This window comes from Puntigrus tetrazona, chromosome 25 (assembly GCF_018831695.1).
Source record: "Puntigrus tetrazona isolate hp1 chromosome 25, ASM1883169v1, whole genome shotgun sequence".
In the NCBI taxonomy this organism is placed as follows: domain Eukaryota; kingdom Metazoa; phylum Chordata; class Actinopteri; order Cypriniformes; family Cyprinidae; genus Puntigrus; species Puntigrus tetrazona.
The window spans coordinates 12,542,949-12,563,724 of NC_056723.1; the positions used below are offsets into that span (position 1 = coordinate 12,542,949).

The following is a 20,776-nucleotide window of genomic DNA, read 5'->3' on the forward strand; positions in this document are numbered from 1 at the left end:
CCTGGATCATCCGCACGCTTCACTACGCGGATCTATTTATAAACTCATACTAAATTAAAGCCAAACATTCGTGCTGCCAGGTACGTTGACTCAGGCTCTTCTTTTACACTTCTGCTAGTATCAAGTGGAACATTAGGTCAGGAAGAAGAGCGCTAACCGTGGAGATCAACCTCAAGGAGTTGGAAAACCACCCTTATCCTACTCAAAAAGGCTTTTTTTTCAGTTTCGAAAAAGACACGAGCAAAACAAGCACATAGAAATAAATGAATGCTTCAAAGGGCTAGACCGTAATGACCATAAAAAGAATTTAGAACATGACTTTGTTGCTATTTTTCATCTTTTTAGGGCACAGATAATACTAATTTAATTTGCTGATTAAAAATGTAACTCAATGTCAACAACTTAACAACTTTTTAAGCTTGGATGCACCTGGATGCTAAAAGCTTATAAAATCGGGCACCTGCAGAAATTTGTTTAATCTTAGTCAGGATACAAAAGGGCCATGTCTGACTGTAACATGTATGTTTAGCCATTATTACTTAATGAAATGATGTATCAGTAAGCCGTAAAATGGCTACGCTGAGTCACTTTTTCTGGTCATTGCTCTGCAAAAATGGGAACAGCTCAAAATAAACGCACCGTCTTTGCTATTGCAACTCAAGACAACTGTAATCAGAGAACATTCTAGAACAACATGTCAAGAAATCTGCTACATCTTTATTCTCAACCGTGGATGAAATTTGGCTTTGTTTGACCGCACCAGCGATGACCAAATACACCTACAGACACATACAAAACAAATTAAAAGAAGCATGTTTTAAATATATCGTGATATAGTATAATTTAATGTACTGTAATAGTCGCGGTGTGGTAGGGGAAGGAGCGCGCGACGATGCTAGATCACAATTAACATTAATTGTCTTTAATTATCCACAGAAGGGGAACTCAAGAAAGCAAACACGCATGCGTCGAGGAGTCAGGACAAACAGAGAACAAAAGCTGGGCCACACAGAGCACATGGGGAATGCAAACGAACACAAAACAGTCCAAGGGTGTAACAATAATCTAATAGAGCATGCCATAAGCATAAAGTTATTCTATATACTCAGTGTGTATTTAGAAGGGGGTGTTATTAATTACATATCGTGGATCATTAATAACACGTGCTATACAGGTGCTATAATGTAAAGCGTTGCCCCGGCGTCACCCTCTATTTTCGCCACGACTTTGTCATGCAGGGCCGGTGACCGCACAGTTTACAAATGAGAGGACATGCCCGCTTACCCAGACAGTCCAGAAATAAGTGCGTCCCCGTTGGCCAACCACATGCCGTCTCATTCATTTCGACCAATCCGATCCATCGCAGTTATCCTTCAGAATTAGAAAACCGCTCGTCATACTCCGGTATATACAGAATGACATCAGTATGATGTAATCCCCGGGGTCCCGGGCGCATTTAAACCCCCTTCATTCACTCACGCCTCATTTCAAACAGAGTTTCACTTCCGCGAAGCGTGGAGCAGCAAAATCGTAATTTTTCCAAAAGCCATATTCTTCAAACTCGAAGTGTCCATTAAGACGCCGCGACTACATTCATCGGGGAACCGAGAATTAAAAACCGGGACCGGCCGCCTTGTAAACCGTAAATCGGATAATCCATCATCGTCCCCGACAGAGGATCGCTTTTCACAAGTGTCCGCGAAAGCCTGTCTGTTTTTTTTTTTTTCTAACTCCATCCAGGTTTTGATCTGCTTCGCAGCGAACGCGCCTCTGGCACTCTCCCGCGAAAGTTACGAGCTGTGAGTTTCCAGCATTGCAAGTATAAAAAGCAAGAGTTCATCATGAGCAATCACACGCATTTAGAGGATCTGCCGCCACAGTACTACCAGGGCGCGGACTTCGGGGAAGAGGAAGAGGAGGAGATGCCAGCGACAGAGAAAGAGCTGGCCGAGGACGCGCCGTGGAAGAAGATCCAGCAGAACACCTTCACCAGATGGTGCAATGAACATCTCAAATGCGTCAATAAGAGCCTCACCGACCTCCAGAGGGACCTGAGCGATGGCCTCAAGCTAATTTCGCTCCTGGAGGTCCTCAGTCAGAAGAAAATGTACAGAAAGCATCACGTCAGGCCAAACTTCAGACAAATGAAGCTGGAGAACGTGTCGGTGGCGCTGGAGTTTTTGGACCGTGAGCGAATCAAACTGGTGTCAATAGGTAAGATCCGCTTTAAACAGGAATCAACAAATAACAAAATAAACAAACGTTATTTGATTATAGCTAAAGGTTACAGTGATGAATCATAATGAAATAATAATGATAATTATAATTAGGTAGCGGATCTAACAATAATAATAAACAAATGTAGACTTTAAAAATCTAATGTTAATGTTGATTAATATGATGATGATGATAGTAATACTAATAACAACAAATAAAATTTATATTAACTGCTAATATTATAAATATGGCTGAATAAAACAGCATTCAGTTGCGCAAGCTGTTTTTAAGTCAGTTTAGGTTTTTTTGGTACAAAAAGCTTCTTAATATAACAGCTTGCCTCTTTTTTAAATTTGAAAGTGCATCAACAGTCTATTTAACATTAACACATCTTATACATTTCTAATTGTTATCTCATGAATTACTTATTTACGCATGACTCATTGTTTATTAATAGCTCATCAATAGAAGTAAAGCTAGCATACACTAATGTGTTTTGCACCTGCACCGTTGCACCTCAGTAAGCACGACCGCTAAACCTCTCTGTCACAAACACCACAAGCCCGCTCACAAAGCTTATCAGCGGTCAAACGCTCACTACACTTTACCTCACTCTCTCAAAGTTAAGCTGTCAGAGTCTGGAAGCTGTATATCAGTGCAAGTGGCTCACGTTAGACATTTATGTGTCATTGAAATGGAAAAATAGCTCTGAAGGGCTGCAGCTTTTTTGCTGGGTAAAGGTGAAACGTTGTATAAGATCTGTCCAGACATATGGTTGTCTTTGAATACACTGGTTTGTGCACTTCCATGTTAATATCAGCTGTTAGTCCATTTGCTCACTGGGTTTTCTTTTGATTGACTTGTGCAGACAGCAAAGCTATCGTCGACGGGAACCTGAAGCTGATTCTGGGTCTGATCTGGACACTCATTCTTCATTACTCCATCTCCATGCCCATGTGGGACGATGAGGACGACGAAGAGGTTAAAAAACTCACTCCCAAACAAAGGCTACTGGGCTGGATTCAGAACAAGGTACCAGAGCTGCCTATTAACAACTTTAACAAGGACTGGAGGGATGGCAAGGCCCTCGGTGCCCTCGTGGACAACTGCGCCCCTGGTAAGGACACGTTCTGACATAACCAGATTTGCATGGTTTGACTTTGGGCAGTTGTGATTGGGTGAGAAAATGCAACACAAATCCTTTTTTTCAAGATTGTTCCAAAATTGTACATTTTGTGCAAGAACACAAGATTGTTAATTTAATATAATTCATAGTGCCAGTGCCCATATAAAATCAGTATCAAGTTTACATTTAGTAGCTTGAAAAATTAGAGAGCTTATTCCATTTTTGCCATTAGCAAGAACAAATTTAAATAATGAATAAAATATAATAAATATTAATAAAAATTCCTGTATTATAAGAATAGATCAATTATACAGTACAACATTTACTGCATCTAAATCAAAGACCTATTTTCTGATCAAGTCTTTGCTCGCATGGAGAAGGGTAAAGAACTGAAGTGTTTACTGGGGTGTAGCTGAAATGAAACAGTCCCTGTGAGACAGTCATGACCATACAGGGTGCTGCTGGCTTTTGACAAATCACAGCACAGCTATTATCGTTATATATTATTTGGATTAGATTAGGATGAGTCTTTTTAGTTCATTTTTACAAAACAAATTCTAAACAAAAGACCAGGTTCATGTTATATTTGATTTAACATTTTGGTGTATTTTCTGTGGCCTAAATCTTTAGAAGAACGACACACATATATTTTCAACTCTTTGTGTAGGTCTGTGCCCCGACTGGCAAACATGGGACCCCAACAAGCCTGTTGCAAATGCTCGTGAGGCCATGCAGCAGGCCGACGACTGGCTCGGCGTGCCTCAGGTGAACATCCACTCAACATACACACCGCATGTTCAGCCAGTACACTTCTTTACTGTACTTCTCGTACGAGGAAGTTAGCATCATGGGGTTGTGTAAAACGTTAGCGGTTCCAGCAATTTGACACACAGTGCTGCCTGCTCCATTATCCTCGTGGGATAAGTGTGAGATACCACGCGCGGTGTAGGGTATGTGTCATAAATTCTTGGTTCTGAATTCCTTGCTGACTGTTGAAGGGATGTGGGAGGGGGTCTGGCTCCTAGTAAATCCCGTCCTTGACTTGTTGAAGGCTGCTCTCAAACATCAGCACTCTGTGGATAAATATAGTATCTGAAGAGATTGCCTCTCCCTTGTGATTCTAGAACAAATTAGATGGAGAAAAGAAACTGCGCTGTTTATGCAATATTTATGATTCTTGTCACAAATAGGCTTTTACGACTAGTTCAATAGTTACTTCTCCAATGGAAATTTCATGTAGTGGTTTTCTGAACACATACATACGTAACATGAAAGCAATGTTTACTGAATAAGGACCACTATATGTGTAATACTATAATGCATCTTTGATCTATAGGTGATAGCTCCAGAGGAAATTGTGGATCCAGAAGTGGATGAGCATTCGGTGATGACGTACCTCTCTCAGTTTCCCAAAGCTAAACTAAAGCCTGGAGCTCCTGTCAAGCCAAGGCAGTTGTACCCCAAAAAGGCCAAGGCCTATGGACCAGGTAAACAAACCGCAGGCTCATAAACCCAGAGCAGTTATCCTAAAAAATCACAAAAAGTGCTGTCAACACAAGCTCATGTAGTATTTTGGAGCTAAACATCCAAATGTGGTCCACAAAACCAGTCATAAGAGAGCTGAAAAAATTGATTTTTGGTTGAGCTTTCTATTGATGTTTTGTTAGGATAGAACGATATTTACAGTAGAAATCTGCTAATTGTTGAATTTTAGAATATCAGCTATTTAGCCTTTATTTTGGGTACTTTTTTGCATGCAATAGGTAGGTCCTGAGTATTGCTGTTAAAAGCTTGTGAATAACAGTTTTTATTTGAAAACAGGTATTGAGCCCCAGGGAAACATGGTTTTGAAGCCAGCTGTTTTTACTGTGGAAACACTGGAGGCAGGACTTGGAGAAGTGATCGTGTATGTAGAGGACCCAGAGGGTCACACTGAGGAGGTGAGACATGACAGATGGTTTTTTTTTCCTAAACCATCAATGGCATTTTAAACTAGAATGTGTATTTTCATTTTCATTTTTAATTTTAGGCTAAAGTTGTCCCCAACAATGACAAGAAAAGAACATTCTCTGTCACCTATGTGCCCAAAGTTGAGGGGCCTCACAAGGTATGCATTTGTACAAGAACATGGTTGACCGTTCAGTGTTCATTTTAATGGGAAATGCAGTTTGCTCTTAGTAGCATGGTTGTTTATTTATGCTTACATATATCACAGGTGAAAGTACTCTTTGCTGGTCAGGATATTGATAAGAGCCCCTTTATGGTGAATGTGGCAAAGGCTATGGGTGATCCCAAAAAAGTTCAGGCTCGAGGTCCAGGTCTGGAGCCAGTGGGCAATGTGGCCCATAAACCTACTTATTTTGACATCTACACTGCAGGTGAGCAAAAGGCACATACTTCTTTTGGAAACGTTTTTTCAATATGAAGGTGAACTCAAGATCCTGTCTTACTGTTTTCAGGTGCTGGGGCTGGAGATGTTAGTGTGGTGATTGTTGACCCTCAGAATAAAAACAACACTGTGGAAGTTATTCTGGAAAACAAGGGTGATAACATTTTCCGTTGCACCTACAAACCTCTGCAAGAAGGGCCACACACCATTCATGTGAGCTTTGCTGGGCAGCCAATACCCAACAGCCCCTTTAAAGTGCAAGTCTCTGAGGGTGAGCATCTGATAACTTTTCTTTGTTACATATTTTGCTGTCTTATTAATATATTCCTCTAATATCTTTAAATGTGTCAGTCATATTAAAACAGTACATCGGCAACAATCAAAAACAGACAAAGAATCCCCGCACAACCCAAAAAAACAATTGTTTATTTTGTAGCACACCCTAAACCTTCTTCTGGGGCTCCGAAGCAGGTACTCGCTCATACAAAGAAAGGTGCGCTGCCGATTCGACTTCAGTCAAACAGTACCCAAGCTTAGCTTCTTGCTTGTTCGCAGCAGCTTGATTTCTGCCATGTATTGAAACACCCTCTTTGAGGCATAGTAGGAATAATGCAAATGTTGTATTTGTATTGGAGGAATACAGATCAGGAAAGAATGGCTACAAGAACTACTACGACACTACGCTAAAATTTGAAGTCGTAAAAACATATGATATTTACATCCCATGTAAAAAAAATATATATTTTTTTTATACATCTTAGACCAAAGTATTTTGGTCCTGGATGTAACATTGTTAGTTTGGATGTTTATAAATGACCTTTCCCGTAACAAATGACCAGTAATGTGGCACTATAATGCTGATATTGTATTTTATGGATGTTCTGCATATTTCACTTCTGGATCTGTGACAACTGAACACAGCAGTTTTTCAGTTCGTCAACAAAGCAACTCATGGGAAGCACCGCACTTGATCTTACTAACACTGCTTCAGTCTGTGCATTTGGAGAGTATTTTTTTTCCATTTTTGTAATCTGTTTGTTTTGTTTTTTCCCCTTTAGCCAGCAATGCAAATGCCTGCCGTGCCAGTGGAAGAGGACTGCAGCCTAAGGGGGTTCGAGTAAAGGAGGTGGCGGATTTCACTGTTTTTACCAAAGGAGCAGGAACTGGAGAATTGAAAGTCTCTGTGAAAGGGCCTGGTGAGTAATTTTTAAATTTGCTGTCGGTTCGGTCACATTATTTAATTCTTCTGTGTTTATAAAATGCTTATGAATGACTGTGAATGTTTTAGGAGGAGTAGAGGTGCCTGTGAATGTGCGAGATGTTGGTGATGGAGTGTACAAGTGTGATTATTGTCCTGTTAAACCTGGAAAATATAATGTAAACATCACATGGGGAGGCCAACCTATTCCACGCAGGTAGGAGCTAATAGGATAACCTAGTTTATCCATTGTAATGCAAATATACTTACCTTTTTATGTCAGTGTTTCCAGCCCTGTATTTATGTATTGTGTTTATTTTAGCCCATTTGAAGTGGAGGTTAGCAAGGAGGCTGGTCCACAGAAGGTGCGGGCTTGGGGTCCTGGCTTGAAGACTGGAATGGTTGGCAAGTCAGCTGACTTTGTTGTTGAGGCTATTGGTACAGAAGTAGGATCTCTAGGTAGGTAATTCTTTATGAGGAAGAACATATTTTTCTTGTATGTATACAACAAATCTTTAAACGCCATTACTTTTCTTAAAGGGTTTTCCATTGAGGGCCCCTCTCAAGCAAAGATAGAGTGTGATGATAAAGGTGATGGTTCCTGTGATGTGCGGTACTGGCCCACTGAACCTGGAGATTATGCGGTTCATGTCATTTGTGATGATGAAGATATCAAGGACAGTCCCTTCATGGCCCATATACTTCCAGCAGCTAATGATGTATTCCCTGAGAAGGTGATTAACATGAAAATTGTTCTCAAAGACAGTCACCAACTTTTTTTGGTGTGTTATTTTGTTGGTGTGTATATAAAAGTGTTATTTATCTGAAGGTTCTCATGTGCAGGTCAAAGCATTTGGGCCAGGCCTGGAGCCCACTGGAGTTATTGTCAACAAATCAACACAATTCACTGTTGACGCTCGACAAGCTGGCAAAGGCAGTTTGAAGATCTATGCTCAGGTGTGTCCACGTGTGATAGTCTCAAAGTTTTCCTTTGGACATTATGGCAGACAAAGGTTAAATATCAGTCCTACAAGTAGATTCAGCATTAACGGGTAACAGAGGACATGTTGTTTACCAATGACACCAATTAATTATTGAAAATGAATTATTTTGTTTCTGCAAACTGACAAAATGGTGACCTGCTTGGTCTTTTTTTTCTAGGACGCTGAAGGCTGTGTGATTGACATTCAGATTACTGACAAAAGAGATGGCACTTTTGTTTGTACTTATGTTCCTACCAAACCATTGAAACACACCATCATAATTACCTGGGGGGAGGTCAATGTACCCAAGAGTCCCTTCAGAGTGAGTATTCCTAGAATAGTATTTTAGTCTGTATTATTCTGTGATCAAGCAACGCCATTAGATTCATTGTTTGAGATTTAACCTTGTTGTTTGTACCTTATTGCTTAAAACTCTGTGTTTTAAAGGTTCTTGTTGGTGAAGGCTGTCACCCTGACAAAGTCAAGGTCTTTGGACCTGGAGTTGAGAAAACCGGCCTAAAGGCGAATGAGCCCACCTACTTCACTGTTGACTGCAGTGAAGCTGGCCAAGGTTTGCAAAGCAAATTTATTTATGACACATGAAAGATAGTAAATGTTGCTAACTGTTCTGACTATATTGTAGGTGATATCAGCATTGGGATCAAATGTGCCCCAGGTGTGGTGGGTCCAGCAGAGGCAGATATTGATTTTGACATAATTAAAAATGATAATGACACCTTCACTGTCAAATACACGCCCCCTGGACCTGGCCGTTATACCATCATGGTGCTCTTTGCAGATCAGGTAAAACAGCCTTTTTGCTTCTTGCTGAAAAAATATGGTAGACTAAGGCTAAGTGAACATCTCAAACTCTACTATGTTTATGTTCACAGGAAATCCCAATTAGCCCATTCAAAGTCAAGGTGGATCCTTCTCATGATGCTGGCAAAGTCAGGGCTGAAGGTCCTGGACTTAACAAGACAGGTGGGTGTAATAAACAATGACAACACAAATGCCACAGAGAAATTTTTTTTACTTTACACAGAAATGTTTTACAGGCGTTCAAGTCGATATTCCAACCCATTTCACCATCTTCACGAAGGGAGCAGGAAAAGCTAAACCAGAGGTGCACTTCAAAACTTCTGCCAAAGGAAACGCTGTTAAAGATTTTGAAATCATTGATAATCACGACTACTCCTACACCGTGAAGTACACTGCTCTCCATCAGGTGAGGATTCACTTTGAAAGTTTTACTTTGAACTTGAACGTTATACTGGGAAATGTTACGTCTTACCAAATGCCTAATCTTCCGCAAAATAGGGTGAGATGGCTATCATGGTCACACACGGTGGAGATCCCATTCCTAAAAGCCCTTTCATGATCACAGTCACCCCTCCTCTCGATCTTGGCAAAGTCAAAGTTCAAGGCCTCAATGACAGTAAGCAAGTTACCTCAGTAGTTGAACTAGAACTATCAACCATGTATACATACTGCTCCAAAAGCTTAAATTGATATTTGTGTTGCAGAAGTGGAAGTCGGAAAGGACCAGGAGTTTATTGTTTGCACAAAAGGGGCAGGTGGACAGGGTAAGGTAAATGTGACCATAACCTCACCCTCTGGTAGAACAATACCTTGTAAGTTGGAATCAGACAAGACCAAAGAGGCAACCTGTGTGAAATACATCCCACCCGAAGAGGGTCATTACAAGGTGGAGATCAGCTATGATGGGAACCCCATTCCAGGAAGTCCCTTTGATGTAGAGGGACTCATGCCTGCCGATCCCTCAAAGGTAAGATAGGATCTTATTGGAAATAATAGGCCAAGAAAATTGCAATCAGTGCATATAAAGATTCTTTGCAATATTATATGAGCTCTATAATGTAATGTTACTGGATTTTCCACTAGGTTCGTGCCTATGGACCAGGACTTAAGGGTGGTGTTGTGGGTCAGCCGGCACTGTTTACTATTGACACAAAAGGGGCTGGTGCTGGTGGTCTGGGTCTAACACTGGAAGGCCCCTGTGAGGCTAAAATTGAGTGCCAAGACAACGGCGATGGAACTTGTTCTGTTGTCTACCTGCCCACAGAGGCTGGTGACTACAACATCAACATCCTATATGGGGAAGCTCATATCCCTGGCTCTCCTTTTAAAGCTGTTGTCAAGCCAGCTCTGGATGCTGGCAAAGTTATTGTGAGTGGACCAGGACTGGAGAGGGCTAAAGCTGGCGAGGTGGCCACTTTCACAGTGGACTGCAGTAGAGCCGGGGACGCTGAACTCACCATTGAGATTGTATCAGATTCAGGGGCTCAGGCTGAAGTTTGTATTAAAAAGAACAACGATGGAACATTTTCTGTCACCTACACCCCTCTCTTTCATGGCATACACACCATCACCATTAAATATGGAGGACAGCAGGTGCCCAAGAGCCCCATACGTGTTCAGGTAGAGCCATCTGTGGACACAAGTGGGATTAAAGTGTACGGACCAGGAGTTGAACCCAGAGGTAGTGTTTCAAAACTTTAATGGCAGCTTTTTGTCATTACCTTTATCAGTTATACCATATTGCCCAGTTTTTCTGTTGCTCAAGGGGTCCTTAAGGAGGTGACCACACACTTCATTGTGGATGCCCGGGCCCAGACTAAGACCAAAGGGAGCAATCATGTGAAGATTCGCATCATCAATCCATCAGGCTCAAACACGGATGCATATATCACTGATAAGGGTGACGGCACATACAGAGTGGAATACACTGCTTTTGAAGATGGTATGTCATAGAGGCACTAAACATTTAGTAACATATTAATGGCTTATTCTGCACCATATTGTACTTGACTATATTTTACTCTTGGCCATATTTTAGATCCCTTAATCTTACCAGATACTTAAACTTAAAAAGTACCATATTAACTATTAATAAGTTTGAAGCAAAAGTCACAGATAATATTAAGAACTGGTCCCCAAAATAAAGTGTGTGACTAGTTATTTTATATATAAATAAAAGTGAATGCAAGCTGATTTTTTTACATTAGATGGTCAAGTAATCCTATCAGAAATAGACGTTTGTATGCATATAATATATGTGGGATTGGGTATATATAAAACAGACCATGGCATGTTTTTAGAAGCTTTCAGTGCTTAGCAGGGGAACAGAATGAGAGCATATGACAGATGCATGGAGAGTTTATAAATAGGAAACACATTGTAAAAAGAGATCATTAAATAGTTGTGTGCCTGTCTCACACAGAAATACAGCTTGTATTAATACCAGTGACAGCTGCAGTTTCACAGTTAAAACAGAGCAGATAGCAAAATCTATATGATATAAAAATCTTGAATATTAACTGTACTTTAACTATAGAAAAACTACAGAGTAGGATTGACAAACCAGAATGCTTCAAATTAAATAAATTATTTGCTTTGTGTAGGTTTGCACCTTATCGAGGTCTTTTATGATGATGTTGCTGTTCCCAAGAGCCCCTTTAAGGTGTCAGTTGTTGAAGGTTGTGATCCAACACGGGTTCGAGCTTATGGTCCAGGCCTGGAAGGTGGGCTAGTTAACAAACCCAACTGCTTCACAGTGGAGACAAGGTATGGGGTCTATACTATATGCATATGTAATGATTGGTGCCTAAAGAGAAACTCATATTTGCTGTAAAGATGGATTATATTTGAGTTATTTATGTCTCATTGTACATCCATGCTTATGGTTTAAGGGGTGCTGGGACCGGTGGTTTGGGCTTGACCATTGAAGGAGCATCAGAAGCCAAAATGTTCTGTAAGGACAACAAAGACGGTAGTTGCAGTGTTGAATACATGCCTTTCACTGCTGGAGACTATGATATTAATATAAATTTTGGAGGCCAGCCTATTCCAGGTAAAATATTCATAACTAAATACCTACATAAATTAGAATATTACTGTGTAAACTTGCATGGTTAGTAACTATAAAGTTCTATAGCTGCTTAATGGCTTTTTTATTTTATTTGGGTTTAGAGCTGTGTTCTTCTTGTGCTGTTCTCAGGAAGTCCTTTCCGGGTGCAGGTTAAGGATGTGGTGGATGTCAGTAAAGTGAAGTGCTCAGGTCCTGGACTTGCTAACAGAGTTACCACACATGTTCCTCAAACCTTCACTGTGGACAGCAGCAAAGCAGGAGCGGCTCCTCTAGAGGTGCAGTTGTACGGACCAAAAGGTACATAACTTATTGTACTGGAGTTTTACTATAGAAAAATAGAATATTCAATACTTACCCCTGACAAATAGTCTTTAGCTTTGAAATGTTGAACATGTTTGTCTTACAGGAACCCTGGAACCTGTAGTTGTTAAAAACAACCGGGATGGCACACATACTGTCAACTACACCCCTGCACAAGAAGGCCCACACACTGTGTCTGTCAAATACGCCAACCAAGCGGTACCTAACAGGTAAGATCGTAAAAGTCATGCATTTTAGACTGCATTTAACTGTCACATGATGACAGTAATAACAACATAACCATTTTACGTCTCTTTCACTTTGTGGCTGTTAACAGTCCATTCAAAGTCAATTCAGCCCCCACACACGATGCCAGTAAGGTGCGTGCTAGCGGACCTGGTCTGGACACCAAAGGAGTGTCTGCCAGTCTTCCTGTGGAGTTTACTATTGATGCTCGTGATGCAGGAAAAGGCCTTCTGACAGTTCAAATCCTTGTAAGTCTCTCTTCTTATATGAAAAAGTTCAAAAGAAGGTACATATCACCAAAGCAGGATATTTAAAAATGTGTTGCCTTTAGGATCCAGAGGGAAAGCCAAAAAAAGCCAACATTCAAGACAATAGAGATGGAACCTACACTGTATCTTATGTGCCAGACATGACTGGCCGCTACACCATAACCATAAAGTACGGTGGAGATAGCATCCCATACTCACCTTACAACGTCCAAGCCTTTCCCACTGGTGATGCCAGCAAGTGCCTGCTCACAGGTATTTTTCCATTTTGCGCTTTCAGAATTTGTGGGGTTTTTTTTCAACTGTAAAACATTTTTGCTAAATTTTGTTTGCTTGCTTTTTATTTTCAGTGTCTATTGGAGGACATGGTGTTGGTAAGAAAATTAATTAATTCAAGATAGTTTAATTAATTATTGTATAATGGTGGAATATTTTCTGCCATTATAAATGTTCTGCCTGTACACTAAGTAATATGTTTCCAGGGTTTAATTCTTTGGTTTTAACAATGCTTTTATTTGAGTAGAAAGCCTTGGGCCCAATATTAAAATCGCAGAAGAGACTTTCATCACTGTGGATGCCAAAGCTGCTGGAAAAGGCAAGGTGACATGTACGGTTCTGACCCCTAATGGAATGGAGCTGGATATGGATGTTACGGAAAATCCAGATGGCACTTTTGACATATATTATACTGCACCCGAGCCGGGAAAATATGTCATCACAATCCGTTTTGGAGGGCAACACATTCCTAAAAGCCCTTTTCAAGTCATGGTGAGTGATATTGAAGAACAGGTGTGTCTGACTGAGTATCACTGCCATGACAACACCATGATAGATGATCGCTACTGATACTGATACCAGGGATATTACAACAGAAAGTGATTTGATTGAATAAAAATATTTAGTGTTGTAGTGGTGGAAAGACAACAGCACACTGTTTGAAACATTGAAGTTTGTTGATTATCTTTCTTGTGTTATCTCAGGCTACAGATCAGCCTGTGGTACCAAGAGAAGACTCAAAGCCCATGTTTCAGCCACTCAACTTAGTTATCCCATTCACTGTCCAGCAAGGAGAGCTCAGGGGTAACCTTTTTAATCATATTCCTTTAGATCGGAAAATTTGACTACTCTTAGGTACTGTTCTGTTTCTGAAGTACACCATGTTCGTTTTATTTGCAGGGGAAGTGCGTATGCCTTCTGGTAAGACAGCTCGTCCTTTCATCAGGGACAACAAAGATGGAACGGTCACTGTGCAGTTTCAGCCTACAGAGAAAGGGCTGCATGAAATGGATATAAAATATGATGGCAACCACATCCCAGGTTGGACATTTTGATATTATGTGCGAAATGGCCCCAAAAAAGTGGCACTCAAACCATAGTTAAAATATATAAATACAAAGTTCAAGATTGTACATTCTGGTCAAACTTCAGAAACCTCCCATCAGCTCTACCACTCCAGCTCTACCTGTATAAATCTGCTATAGGGTATTCATTGCTATATGGGGGTTATTTCATTTACTAGTATATACATAAATACTGCTAGCAGCAGCAGCGTAGCAGATCTGTTCCACCAAACACAGTAACATTGCCATGTTACCATGCCTATGCCTAGGAGAGTTGTAATCATAACACTTTTATGTGATAATATTAAATGATTTGGCATCTGCACACACACAATACATGCAGAGAGTTTAATTTGTTAATGGCTAAGCTAATGATACAAAATACATTTTTGTGGCTTAAGTCTTCAAATATACTTATTAAGACCACTGTAATTTTAATATAACATTCATGGAATGATACATTGCACCAAGCTTGTTACAGAAACATGACTTGAATGCAATCATGTTTACAGGAAGTCCTTTGCAGTTCTATGTAGATGCACTGAACAGTGGAATGGTCACAGCCTATGGACCTGGTCTGTGCCATGGGACAGTCAATAAACTGGCCACTTTTACTGTTGTTACCAAGAATGCTGGACAAGGTATATAAAGGTTTTGTTTTGCATCAAAGTAAATGTTAATATTTTTACAAAAACTTAACAATTAGTCCATTTTGTTTGCCCTTCACAGGTGGTTTGTCCCTTGCTGTAGAGGGTCCATCTAAAGCAGAAATCAGTTGTAAGGACAATAAAGATGGCACCTGCAATGTCTCCTACTTGCCAACTGCACCTGGTGATTACAACATCATTGTCAAGTTTGATAACAGTCATATTCCTGGCAGCCCCTTCACAGCAAAGATCACCGGTATGACAAGCACGTCCGAAAATTGGAAGAAAAGCTAAACTCTTGCACTCTTGGTGTCTTGCCATTTCTCTCTGTTAATGCATCCATGAATGTCCATGCAGGTGACGATTCACTCCGAAAATCTCAGCTGAATGTTGGCACATCAGCAGATGTCTCACTGAAAATCACAGAAACAGACCTGAGCTTTCTGACAGCTAGCATTAAAGCTCCATCAGGAAAGGAGGAACCATGCCTGCTGAAGAGATTGCCAAACCGTCATATAGGTAAGCACATAAAAGGCTATAAAATGCTATCTGCATATACTACATTTGCATTAAATAATCTCTGCTCACCATTCCTCAACAGGTCTCTCATTCACCCCGAAGGAGGTGGGGGAGCATGAGGTCAGTGTAAGGAAGAGTGGACAACACGTGAACAACAGCCCTTTTAAGATTATGGTAGGGCCATCTGAAATTGGGGAGGCCAGCAGAGTCAAGGCTTTTGGTAAAGGTCTTGTTGAAGCACACACCTTTGAAGTGGCCGAATTCTTTGTGGACACTACAAATGCTGGTATGTTGTTGCAGTTTATTTGTGCTCGCATTTGTTTATGCATGATTGCAAACTGTGTCGGGAAAGTTACTTTTAAAAGTTTTGCATTACAATATTGTGTTACTCGCTAAGAAATAATTAATTGCATTAAGAATAGGATACAAAAAAATAAAGTTCAACACTAATTTTTTGGTTTTAAAGGATATGGAGGACTTGGATTGTCAATTGAGGGCCCAAGTAAAGTGGATATCAATTGTGAGGATATGGAAGATGGAACATGTAAAGTGACATATTGCCCCACTGAGCCGGGCAACTACATCATCAACATCAAGTTTACAGACAAACACATACCAGGTTACTTTTCCAGTCTTTCTTTACAACAATATACTCACGTAAACAGCAGTAGAGATTTGTAACAGTTTGCTTCCTCATTCCACTCCGCAGGAAGTCCTTTTACCGTGAAGGTAACAGGAGAAGGAAGGATAAAAGAGAGTATAACAAGAAAACGGCAAGCTGCCTCTGTTGCCTCAGTAGGCAGTGCATGTGACCTAAACCTCAAAATCCCAGGTAAAGACAATTGTTAGTATATATAATTTTTTAAAAACATATATAAATCAAATACATTAAACTGTTAGTTAGCCAGGGTGCCTGAAAACCTTTTAAACAGCTAAAGTTTCTTAAAATCTTTTTGATTCATTTCTACACAGGAAATTGGTTTCAGATGTTATCAGCACAGGAGCGCTTAACTCGTACCTTTACACGCAGTAGCCACACTTACACGCGAACAGAACGTACAGAGATCAGCAAGACCCACGGAGGTGAGACTAAGCGGGAGGTACACGTAGAAGAGAGTACACAGGTGGGCGGTGACCCTTTCAGAGATGTTTTTGAGTCCTTCCTGGGAAGAGAACGACTGGGTAGCTTTGGTGCAATAAGACAAGAAGGTAAGGATTTATTAAGTTATTAAGTTCCTTCCCTCCCTAAAACGCCGCTATCTTTTGTTTTATTGGTTATCTTTATTGGCTTTTTACATTTTCAGCTGAAACGGGGATTCAGGGAATGACAGCCCAGGTGACCAGCCCTGGTGGAAATGTAGCCGATGCAGAGATTGTTGACAGCGGGAACAGTACCTACAGAGTCCGCTTTGTACCGGCTGAAATGGGTTCTCACACGGTCAATGTCAAATACAGGGGTGAGCATGTCCCCGGAAGTCCCTTCCAGTTCACTGTTGGGCCCCTCGGGGAAGGAGGCTCTCACAAGGTTCGGGCAGGAGGCACAGGCCTAGAGAGAGCTGTTGCAAAAGTTCCTGGTATGTTTTCTTTTTATCATTTTTTGCAATGATAATCACTGAGATTTTCAACTCATCTTCTGCATCTCTCTTTGCAATTCTTGTGATAGCTGAATTCAGCATTTGGACAAGAGAGGCTGGAGCGGGCGGTCTGTCCATTGCTGTTGAAGGTCCAAGTAAGGCTGAAATCTCCTTTGAAGACAGAAAAGATGGATCCTGTGGAGTTATTTACATTGTGCAGGAGCCAGGTAAGGTTTACAAAAACAAAAGCTTCTAGAATTTGAGTTATACTTATTTTGCAAATTCAGTTGAAATCATTGTGCTCCTGTTCTACATTTCTTCGCTCAGGTGACTATGAAGTTTCCATCAAGTTTAATAACGAGCATATTCCAGATAGTCCCTTCATTGTTCCTGTTGCTACGCTGTCTGATGATGCACGTCGACTTACTGTTACAAGTCTTCAGGTATAAGCTCCACAGCTAAGCACAACCACTCTATGCCTTACAGAAGAAACAGGAATGCTTAGATATTTCTCATATTTCAATTGTATAGTTATAGTTGTATCTCAGCCAAATATTATATCTCAGTTATCCTAACAAACCACATGCATCAACGGAAAGCTTATTTATCCAGCTTTTATGTGTTTCAATTTCAGTTAATTGAAACATATGATTGATTTTGTGGTCCAGAGTCACATAATATGTAATGGTTTAATTAACTACAGCAAAAGTAAAACACAGCTTGCCAGAACAACTCTTTTTGCGCTTTGAGTCATGGCTGAGTTATCTTTGTCCATGAGCTGTAATTGGACTCCATGTCTATCCAGGGCCAGGCTATTACTTTGTTGAGCCGGGATTAAGTGTTCTAACTGTCTGTCTCTCTGTGGGCTTGAATGTATTGCTGTGCATTTGAGTGGGAAATCAAACTTTTATTTTTCTTTTCACGTGCAGGAGAAAGATTTGAAGATTAACCAGGAGGCTTCATTTGCAGTTCAGAGGAATGGGGCGAGAGGCATCATTGATGCAAAAGTTCACGCCCCCTCTGGTGTAGTAGAGGAGTGCTATGTGACTGAACTGGATAGCGGTGAGATGTAGACCTGTTGATTTTTTTTGTGTTTTAAGAACACTGCTGTGATGTTCTCAACTTTCATTGAATAGCCAACGCTTAATTGTTCTAACGTCACAATTTCCTATTTTTCATAGACAAGAATGTAATTCGCTTCATTCCACGTGAGAATGGTGTTCATTCCATTGATGTGAAGTTCAATGGAAGCCACATACCGGGAAGCCCCTTCAAAGTACGTGTTGGAGAAGCAGAAAGCGTTGCAGATCCAGGAATGGTGACTGCCTTTGGTCCAGGACTTGAAGGTGGACGCACAGGTACTGGCTCAGGACTTTTTTGCTCAGTCTGTTCTAAATTGCTAGCTGATCCAACATTAATCTTGTGTTTTTATCATTCTGTAGGTGTCCCTTCTGAGTTTGTTGTAAGCACATGCAAGGCTGGTTCAGGGGCCTTATCTGTTACTATTGACGGTCCCTCAAAGGTCAAAATGGATTGTACTGAATGTCTAGAAGGTTACAAAGTGTCTTATACACCTATGGCACCAGGAAACTACCTTATATGCATCAAATACGGTGGGCCACAACATATTGTTGGCAGTCCCTTCAAAGCAAAGGTTACAGGTAGGATGAACTCAGGTTGATTAAACTTCCTTCTGTAAAGTAAAGGAATTTCCCCGGATGTTTTTGTTGGTAATCAATATTATTGCTCAAAGGCTGTAAATTGAATTAGGAACTGTTAACGAAATCACCAGACCTCCATTGTGTTTTATTTTCAGGTAAATATTTGCATAATTTCAAAAGTTGTGGCCGTGGATGTTAACAAATTTGTCTTTTGCTGTAGGTATGCGTCTGTCTGGAGGCCACAGTCTACACGAAACTTCATCAGTCGTTGTGGAGACAGTTACCAAAACCTCAAAGATGGCAGCAGCTTTCAGCTCTCTTTCCAGCTCCAAGTCAACCTCAGATGCCAGTAAGGTTGTATGTCATGGTGCCGGCCTTTCCAAAGCCTTTGTGGGTCAGAAGAACACTTTTTCTGTTGACTGTAGTAAAGCAGGTAAAATATAACAAACATAAAGCCCATAATGGTTTAACACCAACAGAATAGAGTTATACTGTATATTTATTTTGCTTTTTGTCCCCTTTTCAGGTTCAAACATGCTAATGGTTGGCGTCCATGGTCCCAGAACTCCATGTGAAGATGTGGCTGTTAAACACATGGGAAACAAGCTTTATAATGTAACCTATACAGTGAAGGAAAAAGGAAACTATGTTGTTATTGTCAAATGGGGGGATGAAACTATACCAGGAAGTCCCTTCCATGTGAGTGTGCCATAAACAGCTTAAACCTCTAGATGTCCTAATCAAGAAAAAATTACTGAATGGAACAGCTGCTGCTAAATTTAGGAGAAAACCAAAAAACAATAATCTATATATATATATACATATAGTTAATTATATATTATAGCTAAGTAATCTATATAATATATTAGTTAAGTAATATATAGTTATTATGTATAACTATTATATATATTAATATATATATTAACTTTCTCTCTGAGGAAAGCTTTATGACAGAGGCTGATCTTAGAAGGTGCTGCCTTTTATTTAATTTTAACCCGTTTGCCTCAAATGCATTTTAATACTGTTTTGGATGCCACGACGTACCATTTATTATCTACAGAGAAGAGTTTTAACTGATAAAAAAGAATAAAGGAACAGTTTAATTAAATGTCAATGAATGCCTCTTTTGTATAATCACCAAAAGAGAAAAATTATATCTTACAGAGGGAGATTTATTGCTCTCAAGGGCACTTTTGTTGGTCAGCGGAAATCACAGAAATATGATTTTGTGTTCTGACGTTTTCAACAGTGTATAGACGTATCCGATGCTTTTATATGCTTTATAGAATGTAATGTTATTTTAACCTTTAATATGCATTAAAAAAACGTAAATAAAGAATAAAACTAAGTGTTGATTCTTTTCTGTTCACAAAAAGCAACAGCAAATATTTTATGTATTTTTAAAAAATAAATACCTAAACTTTATAACCCAAATTAAAGGTTGTGAGGCGCCAGAAGACAAATTTTACAGTTGCTCAGAGCATGAATTTACTGTAAATTTATTGTAAATATTCTTCCAATGAGATCAATCTTTCCAACTCAAAAGCTTTAAAAGTAACAGTAACATTTTGAGTGAACAAAATATTAATATGTTATATTACGATCTGCCAAAGTAATTTGATCTAAATTTGATACAACGTTTTTAGGTTTCATTCAAGATGCATTACACTGATAAAAAATTACAGTAAATATTTAATCGATTGTTTATTGAAATCTAAGGCACAGACCTTATAATAGAACCCTGAAGGTTTAGAGTTTGGCTTTTGTGAGCTGAAGCTTAATAAACTTAATGTTTGAAAGAGGTCAAGGTGGCAAAGGTCGGGGGAAAAGGCATTAAACGTGTTTATTAAGTTTTGCTCGGTAACACGCCATCCACCATCTCACCTGTAAGTAATAAAATAAATATACATATATAAAACAAAACAAAAGGTGATTTAGTGAAGAGAGACAAATTTCTAAAGTGTGGAGCATGATAAGGGACTCTAATGGAAATAGGAGAATGGTTAGATAGCCTACGTTAATGAAAAAAATGCACAATAAAGATGAAGAGCTATAGCACCCAGGAATAATTCGGCACTAAAGTGCATGCTAGTGACTGACATATAACATTTAGAGAGATATGGGTTTAAAGCATTAAATAAAGATCATATTTAAGTGGAACATCTTACCTTTGATACCATTGAAATACATGACTGCAACAATGTTTTTGAAATCCAATTAACTCATACGTGATTGGACAATTCAAAGCATCACAATCGCCAATCACAGGTGACTTCATATGACTGTTTCCTTTTGCAATTCTTGCTGTTTGTTTTATTTGTATAAAGCAAAGTGGTCTCAAATATCATAAAGCTTATTTGTTATCATAAAACGCTCAATAGCTTCATTCAGAAAACTGGGAAAGCAATGACGATTAAA

The 20,776-nt window shown here is 39.8% G+C and overlaps 1 protein-coding gene across 2 annotated transcripts; it reads left to right on the forward strand.

Annotated features, from left to right (window-relative positions):
• Positions 1-1,424: 1,424 nt before the first annotated feature.
• Positions 1,425-19,706, forward strand: flnca (filamin C, gamma a (actin binding protein 280)). 2 transcript variants are annotated; one of them, XM_043228051.1, is made up of 48 exons: positions 1,425-2,214; positions 3,086-3,334; positions 4,011-4,108; positions 4,680-4,830; positions 5,165-5,283; positions 5,373-5,450; positions 5,559-5,721; positions 5,803-6,003; positions 6,169-6,225; positions 6,791-6,928; positions 7,021-7,147; positions 7,253-7,389; positions 7,471-7,664; positions 7,774-7,887; positions 8,092-8,235; positions 8,361-8,484; positions 8,557-8,717; positions 8,807-8,897; positions 8,972-9,141; positions 9,234-9,351; positions 9,440-9,702; positions 9,819-10,416; positions 10,501-10,677; positions 11,339-11,501; positions 11,627-11,787; positions 11,935-12,102; positions 12,212-12,335; positions 12,443-12,599; positions 12,683-12,872; positions 12,968-12,991; positions 13,141-13,385; positions 13,598-13,697; positions 13,794-13,934; positions 14,470-14,598; positions 14,687-14,860; positions 14,962-15,123; positions 15,206-15,409; positions 15,590-15,742; positions 15,833-15,955; positions 16,096-16,332; positions 16,428-16,697; positions 16,787-16,924; positions 17,025-17,140; positions 17,627-17,759; positions 17,879-18,055; positions 18,140-18,358; positions 18,579-18,791; positions 18,885-19,706. In XM_043228051.1, the coding sequence occupies exons 1-48, from the start codon at positions 1,842-1,844 to the stop codon at positions 19,070-19,072; spliced, it is 8,154 nt and encodes a 2,717-aa protein (XP_043083986.1). In that variant the 5' UTR covers positions 1,425-1,841; the 3' UTR covers positions 19,073-19,706. The 2 variants fall into 2 exon arrangements, with proteins under 2 accessions (XP_043083986.1, XP_043083987.1); XM_043228052.1 differs by lacking the exon at positions 6,169-6,225 and having other exon boundaries at positions 1,427-2,214.
• Positions 19,707-20,776: the final 1,070 nt, after the last annotated feature.